The sequence below is a fragment of the Rosa chinensis genome, chromosome 6 (genome assembly GCF_002994745.2).
Source record: "Rosa chinensis cultivar Old Blush chromosome 6, RchiOBHm-V2, whole genome shotgun sequence".
Taxonomy (NCBI): domain Eukaryota; kingdom Viridiplantae; phylum Streptophyta; class Magnoliopsida; order Rosales; family Rosaceae; genus Rosa; species Rosa chinensis.
The window spans coordinates 69,536,149-69,563,609 of NC_037093.1; the positions used below are offsets into that span (position 1 = coordinate 69,536,149).

The following is a 27,461-nucleotide window of genomic DNA, read 5'->3' on the forward strand; positions in this document are numbered from 1 at the left end:
TGTATATGGCTTCGATCCATAGTTACGCATGTTCAAAATAATTATGGTCTGAAGTCTACTACAGATGAGCCAACAAGTATTTATGAGAATAATGCTGCTTGCATTGAATAAATGAAGCAAGGCTACATTAAAGGCGACAACACCAAGCACATATCGCCTAAATTCTTCTACAATCAGCAACAACAGAAGCTCCTCAAGATCAAAGTGAACCAGGTTCGATCTGAGGACAATGTGGCAGACTTGTTTACTAAGTCATTGCCTAAATCCAAGTTCGAGAAAAATGTGGCAAGAATTGGCTTGCGGAAATTATCTGAACTCCCATGATCGTAATCATCAGGGGGAGGCGTAGACATCAGGGGGAGATGTCTACATGTTCACCTAGAAATGTGAAGAGTGTATTGTGCTCTTTTTCCCCTTTGACCGAGGTTATTTTTGTTCCACTGAATTTTTGTTACTCGGCAAGGTTTTTAACGAGGCAACGAGAGAAGCACCGCGTTTGGGCAACACAAGGGGGAGTGTTCAAGTAAAACCCTAATTTGTGTTTAGCCCAAACTCTAGGTTACTTGACCTAGAGGTAATAGGGTTTAATTAGAAGAATCTAGATATTATATTTCCTTGTATGATTCAGACTCTATGTATTGTAATCCTCTATATAAAGAGACCCCTATTATCAATCAGCAAATTCCTCTAAATTTCAGTTTCTCTATAATAGGTCTATATTTTTTATAGAAAAGGAAAAAAATTTATTTACAAAAAAATTAAAAAGAAAAATAAATACACAACAAAAAGGGGATTCTAACCTAGGCTAGGAGTTACATAACAAAAAGGACTTTAACTTGCCAACTAAACCAATCTTATTGTTTAGTAAAACACTTATTACATTTTATTTACTTAATAATTTTTTTAAATACCCACATAAAAAAATTGGGCCCCGATGAGACACGCGGCCTGAGAGGACCAACTCACGGGCCTCATTTTAGGCCCGGGTCTGAGCGGAATGACTGAATTGTAGATGTTGCAAATGGGAAAGTCAAAGAAAAATGAGGATTAGATCAATGCTCGCAACTTTAATTGAAGTTTTAATTTGAAATGAATGAATGTTGCAATGCTAAAAACAATTATTGTAGCTTGAGCTGGATTTAGACATTAAATATGTAATGGTATTTTTGTGTTTATAGATAGGCTCATATTATATCATGTAAGGTAACTCATTTTCATTGACACTGACTACTAAATATGTGATTTCCAAGTTTAGCAATTTTTTCCTTCTAACATTGAAGACCATAATTTGGTGTAACCATTTGTAACCTAAGGGGGGTGTATTGTATTTGGATTTGTGCAAACTTTTTTTAAATGACAGACTTTTTGAAAAGTCCACAGACTCTTTAAAAAGTTGATAAACTGCTATTGATTTCTTAAAACCATTGATTTTAGCAACATACTTTTTATTGATTCTTAAAAATCTATATATTTTATTATGAATGACTTCTATAGATTTTCTAGTAAATAAAAATAAAAAACAAAAAACACAACCAATGCAGTCCAAATGCAAAGCAAGATAATAACTCGTTGCCTCTTCAATGGTCAAGTATCTTCTAGTAGAACTTGACTCCAATGAATTATTATTACTCTGTCTAGCTAGTTTGTTCTCATTTCTAATCTCTCAATCAACTTAAAAATACAATATAGATCACTTGATGTTTATGGTTAATTATTCTCATCAATTTTGTTTTCACCTATTAACATATATCATAAAAATATTGATCAATGTATTGATCATAATCAATCGATCAAAATTCAATTGTTCAAGCTTTCCTTGAACCATGATATAAATTCAAATCGATGAGAATAATAATCAGTATTTCATAGCAGCACTATTCAAGGTTTTAGGGGTAGACCACAATGGCACAATATTTGGGTCTTAGGGTTTTATAAATCATTTTTATTGCTATTAGGGTTCCAAGTATCACAATTGAACCAAAAAAAAAAAACGTTCACATTCTACAATGAACATGTTAGGTATAAAAAAAAATTGATATCATGAAAAATTAGAGAAAGGATAAGAAGAAACAAGAAAGAGAGATGATAGATAACCAACCTCTTTGCGCGCAAAGAGAGAAAACTTTGATAGATTTGAAAAAAAAAAAAATTTATAGACTTTTTCAAATCTTTGGTCTGGTGGCTAGAAAATTATTGGTATTTGGTATGTATGATTAACACTACAAAGCCTAGATTATCCTTGATTTTCTAATTCCATAAGTATGAATGAAATTTTGAAAACCTCCGACCTTTTATTCATTTTTAAAAGTCCTAAATGAATACCCCTAGATTTTGGTGGAATTCATAAAGTCTTTAAAAATCCTAATCGAATACTCCAAAACTTTCATGGACTGCTGAAAGTCTATATTGAATACACTCAGACTTTTAAATTTCATACATTTCTTAAATAGTTCCACTAATTCCATATACAATACACCCCCTAAGTACCTAACTATCATATTTCAAATGTAAATCTATACTTTGCCTCATTTATTGATGAACCTCGAGTTCTGATCATTTCCATTTTGCCTCTAGCCCTCCCCTAAACTAATTAGGTTTTGATGAAGCCTAACCTCAATTATGCATCAAACTATCATATGTGACCTCAAAATTCATAAAGCTAAATGGAATATTCAATATAATTCAATACAATGGTAACCTAAGAGACTTATCCAAGTATGTAAATTCCTAGTATCCCTATTTTTTCCGACAACCACATTTTTTTTAGTTAGCCCGAGGGGCGATAATATCATTCATCTCAAACCAAAATATCATTTCCCAACAACCACATGTGTCTACTAATATACAATCTTTGTGTGATTTATCATTTATGAGGATATCTATATCTTCAAGATTATATAGTAGTGCATCTGTGCATGTTCAGACTATTAGAAAACTCCTTGTCAATTAAAAAAATAAAAAATATTAGAAAACCAAAAAAATTAGTGTGTAAAATATACAAAAAGGAATGCTACTGGAGGACATTGCAAGCTAGCTTCATTGATAATTCAGTTAATGCAATCCAATACAGAGGTAATTTTTAGTCAAATAATTCATAGATAGAGTAAAAGTTTTACAAGCTTCATTAAAGACACTGGTAAGAAAGATGAGCACATGTGTGAAATCATTATGAGTACAACAACACCAAGTACTCATCCCTTTCTCCCCACTACCCTTTGTTATGGGACAAAAAAATTTCTCACTGATTTTTGAATATTATTGTTAAAAACCATAGATCATGCTCACAATCTGACGCAGTTCTGGAATGCACCAGAGAAAGAGAGAAAAATCTCTAATTTTTATTAAATTTGATATCAAAAACTGATTCTAGTACAAAGCATAATGGTGTTTATATAGGCATCCAAAACCTTAAATCATAATCTATCAAGAAATCCTAAAAAATCTAAATTAAAAAGGAAACTAAAAACCTAAAATAAAAAGAATCCTAAAACAAATGTCAGACAAGCCTTAAAAATATTAAATCCCGAATCGGATAATTAAAATGATACATTTTGGCCTAAATCTGTTAGGGCTCATCAAAGTGAAGTCTTGAAAATCTCGTCGTTCCCATTCTGGAAAGGTGTCATGCGTCTCAAACAGACATTCTGGCCAAAAGTTGATCAAATCTGATTCATAATCAAAACCTAACTTTTTGCACGAGTAACCCGAAAAGTCCAAAACCAAATCTTCTTGAATATTTTAGCAGCTAGTAACCTCATTACGCGTGAGTTACTTATTTTCCAATCTCTCTTTTTTATTCTACGCTGCTTCTTTGCTTTTATGTTTTTCTGGCTAAATCGGGTCCATTCTCGTCCTACATCTGACGCAGTGGAAAGTAACAAAGTTTACAAGTGATAAACCCTAAAAGACATAGTTCTGGAATCCACCAAAGAAAGAGAAAAAAATCTCTAATTTTTATTAAATTTGATATCAAAAACTGATTCTAGTACAAAACATAATGGTGCTTATACAGGCATCCAAAACCCTAAATCATAATCTATCAAGAAATCCTAAAGAATCCAAATTAAAAAGGAAATTAAAAACCTAAAATAAAAAGAATCCTAAAACAAATGTAAGACAAGCCTAAAAATATTAAATCCCGAATCGGATAATTAAAACGATATATTTTAGCCTAAATCTGTTAAGACTCACCAAAGTGAGCCTTGAAGATCTTGTAATTCCCATTCTGGAAATGTGTCATGCGTCTCAAACGGACATTCTGGCCAAAAGTTGATCAAATCTGATTCACAATCAAAACCTAACTTTTTGCACGAGTAACCCGAAAAGTCCAAAACCAAATATTCTTGAATATTCCAGCGGCTAGTAACATCATTACTCGTGAGTTATATATTTTTCAATCACTCTTCTTGATTTTACACTACTTCTTTGCTTTTATGGTTTCCTGGCTAAATCAGGCCAATTCTCGTCCTACACCTGACACAGTCAAAAGTAGCAGGGTTTACATTTTATAAGCGATAAATCCTAAAAGACATAGTTCTGGAATCCACTAGAGAAAGAGAGAAAACTCTCTAATTTTTATTAAATTTGATATCAAAAATTGATTCTAGTACAAAGCATAATGGTGCTTATATAGGCATCCAAAACCCTAAATCATAATCTATCAAGAAATCCTAAAGAATCCAAATTAAAAAGGAAACTAAAAACCTAAAATAAAAAGAATCTTAAAACAAATGTAAGACAAGCCTAGAAATATTAAATCCTGAATCGGATAATTAAAACAATATATTTTGGCCTAAATCTGTTAGGGCTCACTAAAGCAAGTTTTGAAGATCTCGTCGTTCCCATTCTGAAGAGGTATCATGCGTCTCAAAAGGACATTCTGACCAAAAGTTGATCAAATGATTCACAATCAAAACCTAACTTTTTGCACGAGTAACCTGAAAAATCCAAAACTAAATCTTCTTGAACATTCCAGCGGCTAGTAACTTCATTACTCGTGAGTTACCTATTTTCCAATCACTCTTCTTAATTCTACGCCGCTTCTTTGCTTTTATGGTTTTCTGGCTAAATCGGGTCCATTCTCGTCCTACATCACAATTATATGCATACAAGCTTGCCAATAACATATAAGGATCAGGGCTTACCTTCAGGTATCATTGGCATGGATTCCATCTCTGCAACACTACAAACACGATTACTTGAATATGGCATTCTGTTACTTACCAACCTTGCTTCTTAATGGACAGAACTTATGCAAATTTTTGTGGTAGTAACAAGGACCAATTCATCTATATATATGGGATCACTAGACCTCAGAAGCCTTCCATCAAGGCAGTTCTTGAGGAACTAGGTCTCCTAGTTAGATCCTTAATGTAACACTTCATTATAGTCTTGCATACTAAGAATTGGATTACTAACCTTAATAAATTGATACACTGTTTCATTAAGCTACTAGTATTGATTTGGAGTTTGTGTCCATGTTGAACTGGATTTGACATTAAGCTAATCATCAATTTACTTTATGTTAATGTGTGACAAGTCCATATTTGATTCTAACAATTATGTGAAGACATACTCTAGATTTCTCATACAAATCAAGCAACAAATTAATTCCACAACATGATTGTATGAGAAAAAAAAAAAAGAAGTTTTGATGTACATGACACAAGTTCTAGCTATGCTTGTATAACTCTTGTGAGGTTGCGCTAATGTAAGAAATTTAATTGAACCCTGAAAAAAGGAGCGGAGATCTGAATAAGTTGACCTATAGTGGTGATAGACCGCTGAAATGACCAAAATTTTCCATATAATAGTGTTTTACGGTTGCTTTTGTAAAATTTTAAGTAATTCAAAATTCTTTATTTAAATTCTTATAGAGCTGGCTATAGCATATACTTAGTAAAATGTCAGAAATAATTATTTTTTTCCTATTGAGTCATTCTAGGATAAGATGGAAATTGGTAGAAGATGATAGGATGCCCAAAGACGAAGGATCAACTCAACGTCATGAATAGTTTACTTTAATAATGGTGGCTATGTGTTGAGTCTTTGACCTTGGAAAACATGTTGCCGAGAAATCAAATATTGAAAGGGGTTTAGTTTTTGGTATCATGGGCCATAGTCCATATATAGAACCTTCTTCATCAAAAGAATTGAAATTTAGACCAATGAGGAAATTACCATTTATATATTTCAGATTGATGGGCTAGGCTAGATCATATATTTTTGGATTACAGACTTCTAAATGGGCCTTCATCTAGGTTGATCCTGGGCCCTAATTATTGAGCTCATATTCATTAAGGGTTTTCGTCCCCAATCATTGATCTCAGAAATAAGATTTTGTAAGATTTTTGGTCCCAATCGAGAGCAGCGAGGTAAGAAATTGACAAAAGAAAAAAATTGACAGCCACTAAGAAAATTACAGAGGCTAAGAATGTCATATATGTTAATAAATATTGGGAATTCAAACAAGCTAGGGTTAATAAATAAGGAGGAAGAGAAGTCGGGGTCATTGAGAGGTCTCTCTCTTGCAATATATGCAATTAAGCTAATGATCGATATATATCTATCGCTCGTGTATCGTATCGTATGTGCTGTATCTATATGTGTCAGCAGGCTCATGATCGAGCTCGACCATTAAGCTTTGGCTTCTGCTTCTGGTGCTGCTGCAAAAGCAACATGCCACTGAGATATATATCAACCAGGACGTGGGACCATGCAAAACGAAGAGAGAAGAAGAACCAGAAGCAGAAGGAGATCTCTCTCGGGCTCTTGGCCTTTCTCTTGCTCACATCGTTATCAGGGTCGTCTAGGAGGAGCAGCTCATATAAGTTCAAGAAACTGACACAGTATATATGGCAATATTGGCAGCTAGTTGGTAGTGATAATTTTGAACTGTAGCTGAGCTAGCTAGTTAGGCTGGTTTGTCTTGTGCGCTTATATTTAGAGCATATATAGTAAATATACCAGCTCTGCAGTACATATAGATATATACATACAGATTGATACAGTGAGTGAGGCACTACTTCCACTGTAGTAGTAGTAGGGGAAATGGGATCAAGTTTTGATAATTGGGCATGGCATGCATGCAGAAGAAGCAGCTAGCAGTAGTGGTGGGTGTGATATCATAATCGATTGAGTACATGTTTGCATGCCATGTCATGCCAACCTATGCTTCCATAGATACGTCCGGCCCTGATCTTCAAACTCTGAGTCAGTCGTTTTATGAACCACCAACTATTCCCCCCATCCTACTCGGCGCGTGCTAAGCCATATATATATATATATATATATATATATATGGCCTCGCTCTGAATAGGATCTGATATATGCTTCAGTAACTTGTGGTACGTATTGATCGCATCGAAACTCGACGACGGCGTCGTAAGAGTTCCGACGGGGAGAGAGACGTTACCACCTATCATCAACATGTTGATCACATCGAAAATTTCTACCAAGATGGTGACGGTTTCGACGGAGGAGATATGCGTTGGCCCAATTCATAATTGTGCTCCGCTGTGTAAGTCAAATGAAAAGGGACATAGTACTTTTAACTATTCCGGTTGTAAGTCCACTATCTTTAATTTTCCATTTGTTGAGGAAGTATTTTTAGAAAAAGAAAAAAATAATTTCATGAGTATTGATATACCACCGAAGTATGATTGTTATGAAGATTCTGAAGTTTGTGACGGTGGTGTGGAGGACCAAAAGAAAAATGATTTTGTTCCTAGAAATTGTGATGATGAAGACGACATGCAATAAAGCCGCAATCAAGTCAATATTGTGGAAAGATATTGAGCATAATTAATTTGTTGATTTTGTTGGAGTTAATGTATTCATTATGCATATTGCCAAATAATTAGTTAATCTTGTCACTCAGATAAAAGATGGTGGGGGAAATTTTGGGATTGCGAAGTTAATGTAGGAGAAAAAATTTATGGGGTCAAGGTTAATCATTTGTTCCAAATATCTATTTGTTTGGAAGGGAATGATTCAATTGCAAGTTAAAGGTTCAACAAAATATCTGAAGCAATGGAAGACTTTGTCAAGATTTCTTTAATCAATGACTCGAATTTGAGGGCGAATTCTTTCCAACCAGGGATGATCTATACATTAGTACCTAAAAACTGAACAGTCGAGATATGGATATGTGACCGAAAAGTGACCCTAAACTCCAACCTCGCACTGGATAGGATATATATATATATATATATATAATTAGTAATCTGATGATTCATGAATTGTTCATTGAAACAATACTTCGGAATTGGACAAATTATTCATTACAGAAAAAATTACAAATAAAAAAAATGGTGAATTTCAAATTCCGGATTGAAATATTTGTTCTAATAAAATAAATGATGATGATAAAAGGTTGGAATCACAAAAAAATATTTGGCAGATATTAAAAACAAAAAATTGTTCAAGTAAATCCAGAATATGTGTCTGGTCCAAACTCTAGGTTACTTGACCTATAGGGTTTTGAATTAGAGATATTCTCGGAGATATTTATAGATATCCGATTAATTGTACGATTATCTTTCCTTGTACAACTCTGATTCTATGTCTTGTAATCCTCTATATAAAGAGGCCCCTATTATCAATGAAAGTACAACTCAATTATCTCCCAATTCAGTTTTCCTTAAACACGTTATTAGCACGAAGTCCTAACCCTAAAACAAATAGCCAAACCCTAATTCAAGAAGCTAAAACCCTAAATTTGAATACAAAACCTTGAAGCCTTTTCTGCCTCCACCTCACACCTTGAAGCCCTCCACATCAAAAGTCCAAATCACGTGGCGGAACAACCAGAACCAGCTAGAAACCTACCGAACCGACCACCAGAAGCTCCAAACCACCCGCGTCAAATACTCAACTGGTTCACCACCTTCCAAACCTCCAATTGCTACCAAATTTTTCCAGCGGCAAAGTCTTGATCTCAGGATCCGAGAACCAAAATTTTTTTCCCAAAACCGGCCTCAAAGATTCCGAACCGGCCACTAAAAGTAGTTGCACCGTAAATCCAAAAAAAAAAAAAAAAGGCAGCCCAAAAGACCAAGCCCAGAGGCCCACTAAAGCAAGCCCGCTGACGTAGGCCCACTACCCTCTAGGCCCACCTCAGCAGCCACATCAGCTCTTGTACCACGTCAGCTCCAGCGGCAGGTCATCTTCGGCCACTTTTCCGGCGACCTATTTCAAGGTATTTTTTACTAAAAGTTTCTGTTTTTATTCAATCTCTTCTTTTTCTTGGGGACTGGCAAACTGCCTTCTTCTACCCCCCTTTCTTCATCATAGGGGAGACCTAATTAAGCTTAACTGTAGGGGTTTGTACTCACTTCAAGCTTGGAGCTTGTAGAGTCCTCCAAACTTAGAATTTGTTGAGAAGTTATGATCGACCACAAACACATTATTGTTTTGATCTAATCCAATTTCTCTTGGAATCAGATTTCTTGGAAGTGACTACGCTTAGAAATCTCTAATTTCTTGGAAGCGACTACGCTCAGAAATTCTATTGTTTTCATGGTAGCCTTTTTTCATTCCGAAACTAACCTTAATTTCTTGTTCTCTTTTAGGATGAGTAACCTGAATAAACTGGATTTTGTTCCATGGGGAACAACCAGCTCTGGATATCACAAGTGGGTTTGTGATGTTTGCCAGCATCTCAAGGTCGATGAAATCTTGGATACGATTCTCGAGCATAGCCAGAACGTGCTAACTGTTGAGCAAGCTCAAGCTTTGGAAGCAAACAAAGCTGCCTTAGAGACAAATAAGGCGAAAGTCAACATCCTAATGACTCATCATATGGATGATTTGCTCCAGTACGAGCATATGAATGAAGAAGACCCCAGAAGGTTGTGGGTCTCACTGGATGAAAGAGTTGGCAACGTCTGTGACTCCCTGCTTCCTAATCTAGAAGTGAGATGGCATAGCCTCCGCTTCTGTGATTTCAAGACAGTTATTGACCACAACTCAGAAGCACTTTGCATTAAATCCTTGATGGAATTCTGTGGAAAAGATATCACAAATGCGATGTTGAGTGAGAGAGCTCTCTCTACCTTCCCCGTCTCTACTTTGATGGTTGTAAAGAATTGTCAAATCAATGTTACTGCAGGACGGATCACAAGGTTTCATGAGCTCATTGGAGCTATGAATATCGCTGAAAAGCATGACAACATCCTTGTGAAGAACTATAATTTGAGACCCGTGGGAACAGAGCATATTCCGGAGTCTAATTATAGTTGCACCCCTAAGGGAGGGCGCCAAGAGAAAAACCCTAAATCTAGGGACAATTCTGGACGTTCTGGTCTATATTCTCGCTCTAATGAGAAAGGTAACTACCAAAATAGGCGGACACAAAACTGAAGAGGTCAACGTAGAAAGAGAGAGAGAGGCAGCACCTCTGGCCATGTTGGTGGCACCAGCAACACTAAGAGCCATCTTAATGATACTTTCAAAGAGCCTCAATCAATGGGGTATGTGCACAGAGATGTATGTTCCCGATGTAGAGTGTCAGGTCATTGGACACACATTTGTAGAGCTCGTGGAAATATCGTCACCGCCTACAAAGCATATTGTAAAGCAAGAGAAGCTCACTATGTGGAACAAGAAGATCAAGAAGATGATCTAGAGTGAAGGGTTGAAGACTTCAAATCTGGCTGGGATCAATAGATCGCCAATTCTGTTTAAGTCTTTATTTTTCCAAGAGATGTAATAGGCAATTGCCATATACTTTGTTGTAAATGCCATTGGTTTAGTTTTTCTTCACATAGGCTCATGCAAAATGAGTATGATGTCTAGGAAGGTTTTGAGATAAGTGGTACTTAAGCGAGCTTTGCTCCACCGACGTCTCTCTACTCACCTGGTCATATTTATTTTAGAGTTACCGAAAGAAGTCAAACGACTACCATTGTTTTGCATTAGCTAGCATTTTTGGATTAGATTTTTTTTGGTCAAACAGACAATGATGTAACTCGGTTGGCTTATGAATAAAATTTCAAATTCTTTTCATTATGACTCTATTTTGATTATGAGCATATTACTTTGTGACTACGATGGCTGGGCCATTAGTATTAATCCAAAGACATGGAATAGCCCAAATTCCCCTTACCAAATGGCACCTTGACTACTATCACAGAAACTCTCTACGCTTCTGGGGCAAATAGCATCTATGAATAGCCAACGGATTCCATGCGAAAATGCATGTAGAGATATGGTTGAAACGGTTGAAACGCTCACTAAAGTGACTACTTAATTGGGAAGGGATATGGCCGCGCATTTCCATAACAAGTTTCAGATTCTATCAAGGTTCATGTTGGACATGATCTTCATTGGAAGCCATTAAAGTGTTAAGGGAAACCGCTAAACACTTGAAATCCAAGTTTGAGCTGAAGGAATTTGGGAGAACACGATTATGTCTAGGTTTGAAACTTGAGCATCGTGTTAATAGATGCTTAGGCATTTTGACAAGGTCAAGCCTTCAAGCACCCCTATGATCGTTTGTAGTCTAGATCCTGAAAATGATCATCTTCATCCAAAGGATGATGACGAAGACGTGCTGAAGGCAAAAGTGTCATGCTTAAGTACAATAAGCGCATTATTGTACTTAGCTCAATGCGCAAGATCGGACATCTCATTTGCAGTAAACTTGTTAGCTAGATATAAATTTGTGCCAACACTACGCCATTAGATTGGTGTAAAAGATATCTTTCAGTACTTAAGATGTACGCTTGATATAGGTTTGTTCTATCCCTACAAATAGACGATAGATTCAGACCCATCACACACCAGGAATGCCGCCAACATTGGCTTGCATCCTCTATCCCTATCCCAAAACAACATGTGTTTTGGAAGGTTTTACTAATGTTGGGTATCTCTCTGACCCACACAAAAGTCTTCCTAAACTGGTTAAGTGTTCACCATGGGTAAAGACCGTGATATCTTGGAGATCTACAGAACAGACCCTAATCACTATATCTTCGAACAATGCAGTGATTATCGCTCTTCACAATGTGGTTCGTAAATGTATATGGATTGGATCCATAATTATGCATATTCAAATAATTGTGGTTTGAAGTTTACCACAAATGAGCTTACAAGCATTTAGGATAATGCTGTTTGTTTTGAACAAATGAAGTAAGGCTATATCAAAAACAACAACACCAAACATAATCAGCAACAACGGACTTTCCTCAAGATCAAAATGAACTAGGTTCGATCTGAGGACAGTGTGGCAAACTTGCTCACTAAATCATTGCCTAAATTCCACTTTCAAGAAACATGTTGATAGCATCATTTGTAGAAGTTATCTGAACTTCCATGACCGTTGTCATCAGGGGAAGATGCAGACATCAGGGGGAGATGTCTACATGTATGATCTCGAAATGTGAAGGGTGTGTTGTGCTCTTTTTCCCCTGGGTTTTTGTTACCCGGCAAGGTTTCTAATGAGGCAACGAGAGGAGCACCACTTTTGGGCCACACAAGGGGGAGTGTTCTAGTAAATCCATAATATGTGTCTGGCCTAAACTCTAGGTTACTTGACATAATTGTAGTAGGGTTTTGAATATTCACAGATATTCGATTAATTGTACGATTATCTTTTCTTGTCCCACTCTGATTTTATGTCTTGTAATCCTCGATATAAAGATACCTATATTATTAATGAAATTACGACTCAATTATCTCTCAGTTCAGTTTTCCTTAAACAAAAATGATATATATGTAGCAAGGATCTAAAGAGGAAGTCCGCAAAAGCAAAAAAATGTGCATGGTTGATTCTCAACCGTTAGATTGGTTAAATGAAATGAATGGCTCACATGAAAAAGCCATGTGCGTTGAGGAACACGTGTCTACCTTCGCTCTCTTAAGTCCCCAACTCATCTGTCTCATCCCTTCCAATTCAAAGTCAAGCGACGATTTCAGAACGAGAAATCAAAGATATGGAATTGGATTTTTTTTTTGTTTCAATTCCCAACAGGTATTCCAATTTGTTTCTCTTGGGACCAATTCCTCTCTTAATTGGTTGGCTTTGAATGTTCCAAAACTATGGCTAGCTTTCGCTGAGTGGGATTCAGATTTTGAATCACTCTCTTATCCTTCTGGTTTCTTTCTTTCTTTTAATTTCAAATGAAAATACTATACCAAGTTCTTCATCTTCATTCATCTGCCAAATTAATATATAAGAATGGATTATTATGGGCATGAGATTGGGTATAAACCATACTCTTCATGGATGGAAAGAGAGATGATCGGCTTTACAGTTTTGAAGTAGAAATTTCTATTCATATTGTTTTCTAGTTATCCATTCTCATTTCATCGAGATGATTCGTGAAAGTTAGATGTTGGGACTCTAGAATGGTCTCCTACACTTTGACAGTTTGGAGTTGAATTGACTTTGCCTGAGCCGTTCAATTTCACTGAACTAATCCAATGGCTGAGAATTAACTGTCTGCATTTTTTTGCTTTTGCGGACGTCCTCTTCATATCCTTGCTATATATATATATACTAGCATTTTTCATACATGCTTTGCATGTGTAATAGTTTTTCATTTAAGAAAATAAAATAAATAAATAAAATAAAACAGTTATTGCAGAGAGAATAGTGGAAGAGAAAAGTGGGGATTGTGGGATAATTTCTTTTTAATTTTTTAATAAAAATCTATTTTATAATTATCATATTTATCCTTGTGATTTAATTTATTCTCAAATTTTTTTAATATTTCAGGGTTAAATATGTCAAAAAATTCAATTTTGGCTAACAAAGTCTCTTCTCTTAATAATAGTGTGTGTGTGTGTGTAGCCCTTCTAGTGAGAGATCTTTGTTTTTTTAGTCAATTTAAAGGATAGCTTATTAGACCCACTTTTCGATCACATATTCACATCTCAACCATTCAGTTTTTAGGTCTATATGAGTAGATCATCTCTGCAAATTTTCAGCCAAATTAATAATCATTAAGACATTCATAATAGTGATTTACTAATTATGAACACGAATTGTTCAGGTTGGTCAGATTTGGTTCGTCAATTAATTTAATCTAGTCTGATACCTTAATGATCATCAATTTGGCTGAAAATTTGCAGAAATGATCTATACATTTGGACCTAAAAACTGAGCGGTCGAGATACCGAAATATGATCGAAAAGTAGGCCCCACAAGAGATCCCTTAGAGGGATCACTTATTTGAAGGGCCCTTTATACACACACAAACACACATAATACATTGTGTGTGTGTGTCTCTGGTATATGGTAATTTTTTCCCACCTTACGCGAGTGAATTTTGTGATAAAGGCCCTCTCTAATTAGGAATAGTTAAATTGATGTTAGACTAGAATTTTAGCTCCACCAGAAATCATTATTCATCCAAATAGTATTAATTAAATGTCATAATTTAACCGCCTCCAACCCTATTCGAAGTCAAAATTTCAGTTCTCCAAATGTACATGTGATATAAATGTGTACAACTTCATTATGAGAGAATCTTATGTAGGGCAGGCGTGCCACATGATTTATACGCCCAGCCAATCAGTGCTTGGTCAGGGGGTAGTATGAGTGTTTTGAGTATTTCATTTTAATAAAACATGGATAATTTCATAATACAATTAAGAGACATAGAAACATGATTGGAACACTCTTAAAATAACTCAAAAATTACAAGCACGACTGAGAGAGAAAAAGAGAGAGCCGCTAAGGGTTCAAACAGTCTTATCATCTATGTCCGGCGATGCGTTCGGTGACACTGTCGTCAGATGAGAATCGTTATTGTTGGCGTAAGGTTTGTGGGACGAAGCTGATGGGGTTCTCAACGGCCATCTTGGCTCAAAGTTTCAAGCCGAGTTGTGTTGAAGGAGAGGGTTGGGGATCTAAAGGCAGATCACGGCGGCTAATCTCACAGGTTGTTGTCGGATCTAGTGGAAGACGCGATCAATCAGATCAGATCAGAGGGTGGTTAGAGAATGGGGAAGTAGGGGTGCAAGATTGGGTTTATCTCGAGTCTCTCTGCTAGCAACGATGGATTGCAAAGACGATGGAGTTGCCAAATTGTGGTTGGCGTGTGGCGAGTGGTGGGCGATTTAGTCTGGCAGCGCGACAGGTATGAAGTGATGGAGGTCTACCTTTGCTGCGATAGGAGGTGGCGATCTGGCATGGTTGTTGCAACGGTGATAGTGAAGTTGGACTTGCCTGGGCTGGTGAGCTTGTGGAACCATCTTTGGACTTAGCTTTTGGCCTTGTCTGTTGTCTTGTTTTTGGTTAGATTAGGTTTGGACTCAATTCTTGGGCCTAACTCTCGCTGTTTTTCTTCTTCTTTAAAATGTTTTTTATTTATGTTTTTTTAGTTTGGTTATGCTTTTAGCAAGTAATAAGTATCGGGCTTTGTACTTGTGTATGCACTAAAAGTGAATTGTCTGCTCTACGTAGGAGGCCAGTTCCTTGCTTCGTCAAATAGTCGTTGCTGCCTAGTAGCAGGGTGAAGCTAAGGGTGGTCGAATTTATCATCCGGTATGCAGCAACATAGTAGGAAAGGTGTGCAATTGGTAATTATGTTACGTTGTAATCGAGTTACATATCAAGTTATCTTTCTGTTATGTCATTGCTATGTTAAAGTAAATAAAGTAGCCAGCGGAGTATTTTTTGCTAGTTGGTGCTTGTTAGAAACTTAGAATACATGTATTTTGTAGATAATTCTGATATTATTTCAGGACTCAGGACATACTCTAGATGTTTATTATAATTAGAGTTTAGGCTCAATGTCCCCTCTCCTTATATTCAACAGTTTTATTAATCAAGGCTTGAGGGTAGAGGGTAGCTGCACCAACCCTTTATTAAAAAAAAAAAAAAATTATTGGTTATGCGTACCAACCATGTAGCACGCCTGCCTTACCTAAAAATTTCTCCTTGATTATATGTAGTCGCATAAGCATTTCCATCATTTTATTGGAAGTTGAATGCTTTGATGTTAATAAAATTTACATAGTACTGGAGGGCATCATATGGTATAGAAACTAGTTGTTAGAAACTCTGTTAAGCGGTTTGTTAGCTCAAATCTAAATATGTACTGTAACGTCCCAAACCTAAATTTACCAGTTTACGAGTCTTTCGATTGGTAAACGACACTTACATTTACTTTTTGGCTCCGTTTCAACCTTTTAGGGGGCCCTAAAAGTTGACTTTTTATTTGGTTCAAAATTTGAGAAAATTTCATTCATGAAAGTCGTAGAGGATGTTAAACCGAGTTCGTGGACACGCAACACGTTAAAATCGTAGCTGTAACGAAAAAGTTATATAAGTTGGAATGCAATGGCAATTTTGTAAATTGGGGGATTTTTTTTGTATATGGGGGTTTCCCAAAGGGGAAACCCATTATTTTCGGGGGCTTCCATTTCTGGAAGCTGAGGAGAGAAAGAGAGGGAACTCGAGAGAGAGAGAGGGAGATAGCCGGCAGTGGGCTTCCCGGCCTCACCACCGGCGTTTCCGACCCCCCCAGGCTGTGCAACCGGGCTCCCATGGACGTCTCATCTTCCTCTTCCTCCCTGTGGCAACGATGCACGATGATAATGGCAGAATACGGCGCAGCAAGCTTGATTTCAGGCGAGCTCGTTTTTTGTTTTCCGGCCAATTCGCGATTTTCAGGCCATGTTAGATGATTCCACCATTTGGGATTTTTAGCCCCTTCCTCCACGGTCCTAATCCACCAAGTTTCATGTTCCAATTCAGCTGGAGGAAGGTGAATCGAAGATTTGAGCTAAATTTGGAGATTTCGGGTTTGAGGTAAAATCTGCCCTATACACTTGAAATTGATCAATGTTGTAGTTATGAAAGATGTTTAGAATGATGAGACGATGATGTGGATGAAATTTGGTAGCCATATGTGGTGGTTGACCGGTGGCGCATGGGGCCCATGTGCAACTGCCTGTGGCGGCGCGTGGGGGCGCGTCCGGCCGTTGCTGGTGGGTTGTTTTGGTCTATTGGGTAGTATATGTTGTTACGAATATATAGATAGGTGTTTGGTGGAAGTTGGAGGAAGTTTGGATATTAATCGGAATTTTCAAAATTTTGGAAGGTTCGGATTTTGATTTGGGAAGATCCGACCATGGGATCGATCCTATTTTTCGATATGTTGATGTAGTTATTGATTGGATATAATATATGAAGTTTGGGCTCATTCCGTGTTGATTTCGAGCATCCAATGATTTATTGGTTTTAGGGAATATAATTTATTATTATAAATTAAGTCCCGGTTCTTGAGAAACAATTATTTATTTGATTGATTGTTCAGGACGACGGATATGCGAGTTGAGGACAGGAAAGTTGGACGACCATTGTAGCCGCAAACCGTGAGTGGACATTTATTTTAAATTAATTGTGCATGCAGTATATTATTATTTTTCTAATTGAGGTTTAATTTAGGATTAAATACTGTTTAGTCCTTGAGTTTTTGACCATAAAACACTTCAGTCCCTAACCTTCTAATTTCACACTTTTAGTCCCTGTATTTCAAAATTTCAGACCAATAGGTCATTGCCGTCTAAAAGTTGCGGCAAAATGTCTATTATGCCCTCAATTCTGTTTTAAAAAAATAAATTTATTCCTTTCTCTGAGGGCATAATAGACATTTCGCCACAACTTTTAGACTGCAAGGACCTATTGGTCTGAAATTTTGAAGTACAGGGACTAAACGTGTGAAATTACAAGGTCAGAGACTGAAGTGTTTTATGGTCAAAAGCTTAAGGACTAAACAGTATTTAGTCCTTTAATTTATAATTTGAATTATTGAGTTTTATGAAATTTGATTTATTGAGTTTTATTTATGAATTACGAGGTTAGTATTGAAATTCCTTCCCGAGGGCTTTTAGTAGATTTTTGAGATAGTTATTTATGAGTTATTGAATTGGGAAATAATTTCGGGAAGTGATTGATTAAGAAAATATTATCAGAATTATTGATTTCGAATATCAATTTATGTGAGGATACACGAATACGAATGTTTTATCAAATATTTGAGCATGATTGAATTATCGAGATTTCTTAAGTTATGAGCTCTGAATTTATCAGCTTTGAAGTTATATATTGAAATTTCTTTCCAAAAGCATTTATTGATTTATCGAGTATTGGATTTGTGCTTTCAAGGATTTGTTGAGATATTGAGCTTGAGTTATCGAGAAATTCCTGAGTTATGCTTTCGATGAATTATTGATGATTTAGTGAATTAATATCGAGTTTCTTTCCGAAAGCAATTATTTGAAAGAGGTTGATTCCAGTTTATTGAGGAGGTAAATAAGTCAGCGCATGCATACATTACCTAGTCGGCAGTCCCCTCCAGGTAAGTCTGGTCGGCAGTCCCCTCCAGATGGCATGAAGTATTTAGTTGGCAGTCCCCTCTAACTACCTATGGTTAGCGGCAGTCCCCTCTAACCATCACCTCCTCTTCCGGTCGGCAGTCCCCTTCAATGCGTCACTAGTCGGCAGTCCCCTCCAGGTGGCATGAGATGACTAATTGGCAGACCCCTTTAGTCATCGTCTAATTTGAGATATGATTTGATATTTTAAAGAGATTTCAAGATGATCGACAAGACATAGTTGATATTTCAGTAAAGATGATGATTAAGAGTGTTTCTAAGATTTTTATTGCATGCGAGGTTTTAGAGAATAATTTGGGAAAGCATTAAGTTTCACTTGCTTATTCGAAATTACTTATTCTTCGTCCACTCACTCTAACGGTTTTCAAATGCTTTTCCCCTGGGCCTTTCGGTTTCAAATGCCCAGTTTGCAGGCCAGATTAGCTTGAGGTCGAGCGTACATGGGATTGAGGCATAGCTGTCATAGCTTCCGGATTATAAAAGTATCGGTCCTTTATCTTGTATTCTATCTTCTTGTACGCCTGTACATTAGATTGCTCTGATATTTGTTTTGTAAAACGGGAGATGTTGTGATTTAGGGAGCAGGGTGGCTCCAGAATATTAAGGGTGGATTATTTTAGAAGTGTAAATGTCTTTCTACAGGTTTTGGGTAGTCCATTTTTAGAGGGAGTTCTGCCAAATTGTTAATAGAATTTCTTCTAAGGTGGGCCCCGCAGGGCCACTTCTGATTTCAAGATGAAATCCGGGGCGAGTCCTGTCATGTACTCTGTCTTCTCTCTAAAAACCTCAGCTCTCCAGCTTTCCCCTTCCTCCCCTCCATTCTTGCTAGATCTAGATCACTCCGATCTGGATCTTTGGCTTGAAAGTGGGGGGAGATATTTTTCCTCTTCGTGAGGCTTTTCCTTTCCCTTCTCGTGGTGGATCTCCATTGCCCCGGCGGTGACAAGTACGATTTCCCTTTTTCTTTTGCTTTCCTTTCCTTCCTAGATCCCTTCTTCCAACCCTTTCTAATCTTTCATTTTCAGCATACCCATCTCTACCATCCCCCTGTTCTTCTATCTTCTTCACCCTCCACACCATCCCTCTTCCTTCTCATGTCCTTCCCATCATTTCTCTCTTTACTTTTTCTTTCCTTCTCTTTGTCTCAAATCTTTGATTCTTCATGGTTAAGATGCACATCCTCCTCACCCACCGGACTTCACTTCACCGATCGCTCCGTGGTCAATCGGAGCTCTGTCGTTGGTGTCGCTTGGATTGTCTGTTTAAAAGGAATTTTCCCGTCACCGCGCGTTAACTCGTTAATTACGGTAGTGCAACAAGGGTCTGCGGCTGTCTGTCCCTTTGATCCCTCTGCGGATCGGTCTCCTTCTCCTCTTCTTTTCTTCTGTTTTGGTTACTGTGTTTGTTTCTGAGGATGTTTTGAATGGTTTAGAGATTTGGGTTATGGAGATATCTCGATGGGGTCTATGCTGCTGTTCTTGCATGAGATTGTTTTGGTTGGACTCCAAGTTTTCGCCGGCCGATCTGGTGACGTTTATGTGTCACTTTTGGGGTTGTTTGGTGGCGGCGTCGTCGTCACTACATCATCTCTCTTCTGTTAGATCTGTACTGTGGTTGAAGCTTGTAGGGCTGTTTGGCCCTGTTTGTTTTTGTGTTGTTGGTTTTTTTCTTTGGGCCCGTTTTGGGTCTTTTGCTTGTAATTTTGTAGTTCTTGTTTGAATAAAAATCTTCTCATCACCAAAAAAAAAAAAAAATCTAATTATATACTCTTTGTATCAATGTAAAATCATCATTAATTCAAACAATTCTCAGATCTATTCTCGATTCTTCATTTCAAACAATGATTTTCAACTCTACCTTGAGTTTCAGCAGGGGCGGATCCACATAGAGCCCAGCTTGGGCACTTGCCTAGACTGGATTTTTGATTTTACATTGATTTGGTGTAGGCAAGGGATGTGAAAATGGCAAAAATAGGGCAAAACAAGGTGAATTGGGGAAGAAAATGGCAGAAATTAGGCAAAATCAAGGTAAAAACAAGGCAAAACCAAGGCAAAATCTTCACAATTGCCTCCAAAATCTGCAGCTTCTCTCTAATTTTCCTCCCTTCCCCTCCTGCCATTGACTTGCCTTACCTGGAAAAAAATTCTGAATCCGCCCTTGAGTTTCAGCAAACCTTTTATTAAAATGCTTCAAAAAAATTGCATGCAAGAATCTCATACGATGGCCTAAGGTCGATATTACATCATTACAAGTCTAGAAACTCCGGAGGCATGTTCATCAAATAATTGCAAGAAACAATCAGTATAGGAGAGTCCCAAAAATCACTTCAACGTTGACGACCAAATCAGCAAAGCAATCTGCCACCGCCCCTTTGCTCGCAATACATACGAACGAGCCCACAGTTTTGCTAAGAAGGGTACAGTGTTGATAACTCTCAGAAATAGGAACCATGCACTAGAAATCGCACTCCACTGTATAGTATGAACGAGTTAGTGCTAGTCATATGCCATTAATTACTTTATCTATTCACCCTGGAAAACAAATAACAATAAAATTAAAAAAATATATAGCGTCTTGATTTAACAAAGTCATAGATACAGTATATAAATATAATATTAACCGGTGAAAGAAAGGACAGAAGAAATTCTTGGTCACGTAAGCTATAAAGTAGGGTTGCAGAGAGAGGGGTGTGGGAAGCGAGCAACAGTGACGGAGGGCCGGGTAGAATGACAAAGCACCAAAGAGTGATGACATCATACTGTGCATGCAAAGAAGAGGTATGAATTGAATCTATCTACATCACAGATACTGATACATCAATGGATCTATCCTCCATTAAATAAATTAATGAATCAACCATGCAATCTGCTCTCTCTCTCTCTCTCTCTCTCTGTGACCTTCTGCGTTTTCTGGAAATGAGTCAGTATGAGAAGAGTGACGTAAGTTGCACAGGACGGTGTGCTTGGAAGCGTGTGAACTGGATTTCGAATTCAATAAGCACCACCGTATTTAACTCTCTTCCTGACTTTTGCACCACCCCCATATCTCTATCATCACTATTCTCACCCCACTCCTCTCCTTCCTTGGTTGTCTTATATACGGCGGCAGAGGGATCGAATACCAGAAAATATGTGTGATTTTATTTCAGAATCATATAGCTTCCTTGCTGGGGCAGCCTGATAGCTTCGTACGATCGTATCGTGACTAATACTATATGGGAGGGGGAGAATAGAGTGGTCAGAGCCCCATCATTGTCTCAATTATCAGTGACTGAGTGTGAGTGAGAGAGAAATATCATCGAGACTGAGACCGACGTATGTTGATGATCGATCATGAGAGAGATTGCATTGCATGCCTTGTTATGTTACCTAGCTCCAGCCCTATGCATTCCGGACTATTGACCAGTACTAGCTACGTACTGCCTTGTATATATTATCTGATTGATGCAATTCGAGCGCGAAGAGATACTCTACCAACTTGCAGCATCATTCCCCATATATATAGATGTATCCATCTTATACTATTTGAGGCCTCATACTATTTTCACTTAATTAATACAGAGTTTGATTAACATGTTATCCTTTCAGTGTTTAACACGTGACAATAATTTCTTACTTCACATTCAAATTGTGGCCAATTTCTCATTGCTAGAAATGTTATCATACAAATACCTGGTTGTGATTTTTCTTTTATAAACGTATTTTAATTAATTTGAAATAATTAGTTTGTTTTTTTTAATAAGGAAATAATAAATAATTAGTTTGTTGAACACGTAACTTTAACATCGAGTTTTTCACCTTTTTATCTTTATAAACAATTATACTACAAAAGTTTCTTAGTGATAGAGATGGAGATTAGATTAAAAAATTACTGTGATATGCGACCTAATTCTCTTTTATATATAAATTGAATGCGATGAACATCAAAGATAGTTCTCTTTCACAAAATGCACAAGTAAATCTCTTAACATGCCCAGTTTCCCTCATCAATCATTTTCAGCTGTCCAACGCTTCAATAGCCCTCAGTTTAAATCATCAAAATGATCACAATCCTAGTATCCGACAAATATCACACACAATTCATGGCAGATATTAAGGTAAGAAAAAAAGATCAAAGCAGCGAGTCTGTAACTCCATATGCATGATATTCGACCTCCTAAACTGCTCACACGTAATCTTATCTCAGACATAGAAACAAGAAATTAAATCTGATTAAAATTTACTTAACTCTGAATTGATTCAATGAGTTCAGATTAGAGGCTACATATAGCCTGTAAAAAATAGAGCTAGCATTGATGATAATCTTAATGGAATTCTTTCTCTGTTGGATAACCGAGGAGTCTTCGTCGTTGATGGGACTGTGATAGAAAGCTGGCAGCACAGTGAGCTAAGAAGAAATTAAATAGCTGAGCTGCACAGTCCAGGCACAGTTGAGACAGCTCAGCTACCTGCAGTAAATTTAGTCTCAAATCTTTCCATCTTCTCGTTGAATGACCGAGTGATAGGGCATGCACGTGGAACCGTTCTTTTTTACCAAAATTACGCCAGGAGATTCAACCTTGAGTTTTCGAAGATTGGAGTACGTAGTTATTGGGTAATTATTGCGTCCAAATGATTCCTCAAGCTGAAAAAGATTCTAAAGGGGTAAAACGTACAAGGCTGTATTCCATTACATAGAAAGAGAAAAGGAAAATGACTTCGTCCATTCACCAGATCTATACGTTGGACGGTTGGAGCCCTGCCCAGAAGAGTGGAGAAGCAAAGTACGAAGTGAATGAGATTTGTGATGGGGTAAGTAACTGTGAGAGTAACATGGTTGCACTCCAAGATGGACACTGCTCTAGTAGACAATTTCCCAATTTACAAAGTTTAAGAATCGGAGGTTACATCATCATGACGTGCATGACGAATACATGGGTAACTTGAATGCAATTTTTGTTGAACAACTTCTTAAAAAAGTAACTTTGCCAGCTCTAAAATTTTTCTCCTAAACTGTTTCTGATTTCTATTTTTTATCAATAGAAGAAAATTCATTCACTTGAGAAAAGACAATACTTAAACTAGTTATATGTCGCTTTATGCATACGATAACACGAATTATTATAGTAATAAAGACTTTAGTTACATAATGACAAATTCAAAAATCACGAAACCCTCAAGTAACTAATTTGCAATACTTCTCTTATAAATAAAAACAAGTTCAGCGTGCCACAAGTAAATGTCGGAATCATGATGTGAATTCACAAACCTAAATATATATACATCGTATATCGAAGGGTATATATTAGGGTTTGAATTCGCAACCCTAACCCCCCGTTATTATTGTGTTGCCCATACGAAACTAAGCCAAGCCCTAATTTCATCTTTCCCCTATTTTGAAGATGTCGTCGGGTCGGATTTAGACCCGGAGCATCAGTAGTTACCTTAGACACACCAAACTCTCATTTTCACTTTTCATCATCTTCGCCAACCCTGTTCAACCTAAAGAGACGGGGTTGGCAAATAGCACCACCAAAGGAAAAACAATGACCAACGAACTAAAAACTCTCTTAAACCAGATGAACAATCAACAAGACAAATGTTTAAGGTTTCTATGCACGTACTATAGAACTTTTGCATTGCAGAAACCTTGCATCTTGAAAGAATTTAGGCTAACAATTTATAACAATACCGAACAACTTTAGAGTTTTATCACAGCAGAACCTCCCATCTTAGGCACAGCTTAGAGCACATTCGAAACGATTCGTAACCAAACTCTCTTCTGTCCTCGTTATCAATGGGCAATATATCTAAAACCTAATACACAGTACAAGTACTAATTCACCCCCTCTTCTTTGATTGAAAAGAAAAGCCAGGTAAAAGGTTAGGAGATCGATGAAAACTAACAAGACGAATATACAATCTTGACAATGATCGATCAATGATAATGATTCGCTTCATGTTGACTTGTCATTGTCCTCAAATTTGTCCTGAATTCTGGAGCTAAAAAATAACATTCTATTTCTGAAATTATTTGTACAAAGTTAAGGAACATACATGTGGCCGAAAGGAGATGTGACGCCCCAAGCAAAATTGGTACATATACATGAAACCCAAAGTAAAAAAGAAAATTGAACTGGTACAAAGCCTCGCTAGCTAGGTGAAAAATTAACTATTCCCCCCTCTAAAAAATACACCTAACTCGGAGAATAATCTAACTCCATTTTTTTTTTATCCTTTTTATACAAATTATTTTCGTCGTCGTCATTTCAGTAGGATGATATGGGAATCACCAGAAGTAATACTACTCTTGTAGTCCTTGCTTGTCTTCCAATGGTCAGCAATGTCTTTTGCTATCTTAACGGCGTCGTACGCCGTCCCGGAGAGGCCTTTTCTTCCGAAGCCAACCGTATAAAGTCCATCATTTCCTTTCCAACAGCTAGGACAAGGCGTTTTGGGCATTCCTTCTTTGGTGAAAAAATCACAACCCTGAATTTCAAAAATCAAAATAAGCATGCATTAATTAGATTAGGGTTACCATTTGGTTTAGTAATTATCAAACCGACCGAATATCAACTAATGTTTTAAGTTTGATGAACTGACTTTTTAGTCACCAGGACCGATAAAACTGAAATTGAAAATTACCGAAAAAGTTAATTTGATTTTGGTAAATACTGAATACACCGATTATCTAAATATTAGTTTTATATACTATAGTTTTCAATATACATATAGGTATATTAAAAAATAAACATAAAATTTTTCATAATAGTACGAATATTATTACATATACTACATTAATAGTACACGTTTTTTAAGTAACCTAGTTAAAATGGTTATATAACCTAATTTTACTAAAAATGGCTAAAACTTGATTTTATATATACAAAAGAAAGCTATAATTAGGAGTTGAATACAAAATTTACGACTATAAAATTGAAAAACTTAGTTTTGTTCATTATAATTTTTATTACAAAGAATTAGTTATTCTAAAGTTGATAATACCAAAAACCAAAATACCGAATTTGGTAGATATGATTAAAAACCGAAAATTTTGATCGGTAATTGGTAGCTCAATTTTGAAACCGAAAGGTTTAGTTTTAAAGTTGGTAATACCTATAACTGATTCGATCAAACCAAGTACCAGCCCTAAGCTAGATTATACAAACAGAACACTTATCATTTTTTTTTTCTTTTGAGATATTCAAAAAGGGTAAAAGAGCACAGAATCAAGACCTGAAACTGGGTTTTTTCTTTTCTGCATGGAGAAAAGAAGGGGTTTGTAGTTATGGGGACACCAACAGGTGGTCTCTCTAATGCATTGTCCAAGAGAGTGACAGGTGATTCATAATAAGATAGAAGTAAAAACTAAAAAAGTGCAGCTGGTAATGCTCACCTTGAGCCAAGTAGGCACATTGCTCTTGTACCCAGTTGCAAAGATTATCGAATCGAACTCCTTTTCTTGTCCATTCATAAATTTGGCTCCATTTATTGTTATCTCCTTCACATTTTCAACCACCTACAATATATCAAAGCCATTAGCCAAGCCCAAACCTGTTTAAACACAAAAACAGAACCCTATTGTTATTACTCTTTGTTTTGGCTATAGCGCTAAAAGTACCTTTATTTTGCCGGATTTTATTTGTGACAATGCTCCGACATCGAGAACCGGAGTCTTTCCAGTGGCCGCTTTGAGCTCGATTGGGCCGGTCTTGGGCCGCCGGAGGCCCAACTGATCCGTGTTGCCGAGAGTCAAACTAGCCACCAGTAGTAGGATCCTGTCCACGAGTTTTACCGGAATCCATTTGAGAAGTGTCATTGCTATCTGAAAGGTTGAGAAGCCAAACATCTCCCTTGGTAAAACATGCACCTGTAATGTAATAAATAAAACAAAGTTAACTCTAACGATATCCCGGATGGTAAACATTCCCAAACAATGAAATCGAAACAGTAAAACTGTAAAAGGAACAGAGCACTTACAGTGTTCCTAACAACCATATGAGGGATTGCATTGTATGATCTGCAAAGGTCTAAGCTGACTTCCATACCAGAATTCCCACACCCAATAACCAAAACCCTTTGATTTCTGAAATCAGCCCCAGATTTGTACAAACTGGTATGAATAATCCGACCTTTAAACTTGTCAATCCCATGAATATCGGGAATCACCGGCTCGGCATTTTCTCCCGTGGCCACAATAAGCCACCGGGAAATGTACTCGAAATCTTGGGTCTGAACCCTCCAGAGCCTCGACGCCGAATCAAACGCAGCGTTTTGGACGGCCTGGTTGAACCTCGGCTTGATTGAGAATTGGGAAGCATAGGACTCCATGTAGGAAATGAACTGGTACTTTGTGGGGTATTTTGGGAAATCTTCAGGGAACCCCACGAGAGGAAGCTGGCAAAACTGTTTGGGAAGATGAAGTTTGAGTCGTTCGTAAGTCTTTTGTTGCCATAGAGAAGCTATGCAGTTGCTTTTCTCAAGAATCAAATAAGGGACGCCATGGTTGGATAAGCAAGCAGCTACTGCGAGACCGGATGGTCCTGCACCTACGATTATAGGCCCTTCAACGAACCCACAATTCGGTTTCGGGTCTTTGCAAGAACCCATTTTGCAGAGTCCAAGAAAATGAGGGAGAGTGAAAAGGATTTGGGATAGGGAAATAGAGAGAAAGTGGAAAAACCTCTGCTGGTTTCTTTTTGCTTGCTCTGTTTTATAGGCTCTGTTTCTCTTGCTCTGTTTTGCTGAGAAAAGATGAGGTGGGAAACTTGAGAGGGGGGGGGGGGGGGGGGGGGGGGGTTGGTGTTTGGAATTCAAAGAGGGGTTTAAGGAAAAGCAAGCTTCGAATCAGTGCTGAGGGTTCTGAGGAAGACTGAGGACCCTTTTTAAATGCGTAGAAGACAGAGCGAGAGCAACAGAGTAATTATGAGAGAGAAGCATAGAAAGAGAGATGGTTTAAGCTTTTAATGGAGGCGTGAAGGTTAAGGAAAAGGATTTGGCTCTGTTTCTCAAGGCTAGTTTCTTCTGGGTGTGTGCAGAGATTTTGGGGAGGTAATAATAGGCTGTAGGCAATGGGGAAGGAGAAGATATAAATACATATTTATGGGATTCAAATTTGCTCCCCACAGTTAT

General features: G+C 37.2%; 1 protein-coding gene across 1 annotated transcript; it reads right to left on the reverse strand.

Moving 5' to 3' along the window:
* Positions 1 to 24,304: 24,304 nt before the first annotated feature.
* Positions 24,305 to 27,091, reverse strand: LOC112174135 (probable indole-3-pyruvate monooxygenase YUCCA4). Its single transcript, XM_024311854.2, has 4 exons — positions 26,310 to 27,091; positions 25,951 to 26,199; positions 25,726 to 25,848; positions 24,305 to 24,818 (listed from the first exon to the last, which is right to left on the reverse strand). The coding sequence occupies exons 1-4, from the start codon at positions 26,937 to 26,939 to the stop codon at positions 24,594 to 24,596; spliced, it is 1,227 nt and encodes a 408-aa protein (XP_024167622.1). The 5' UTR covers positions 26,940 to 27,091; the 3' UTR covers positions 24,305 to 24,593.
* Positions 27,092 to 27,461: the final 370 nt, after the last annotated feature.

What these genes read in the sequence shown, in the direction of transcription:
- LOC112174135 (XM_024311854.2), bottom strand. Translation starts at nt 26,939, where the DNA reads ATGGGTTCTTGCAAAGACCCGAAACCGAATTGTGGGTTCGTTGAAGGG. An exon ending in TAAAATCCGGCAAAATAAAG is followed by an intron (nt 25,849 to 25,950) that starts GTACTTTTAGCG and finishes GATATATTGTAG; the next exon opens with GTGGTTGAAAATGTGAAGGA. An exon ending in ATGTGCCTACTTGGCTCAAG is followed by an intron (nt 24,819 to 25,725) that starts GTGAGCATTACC and finishes TTTGAAATTCAG; the next exon opens with GGTTGTGATTTTTTCACCAA.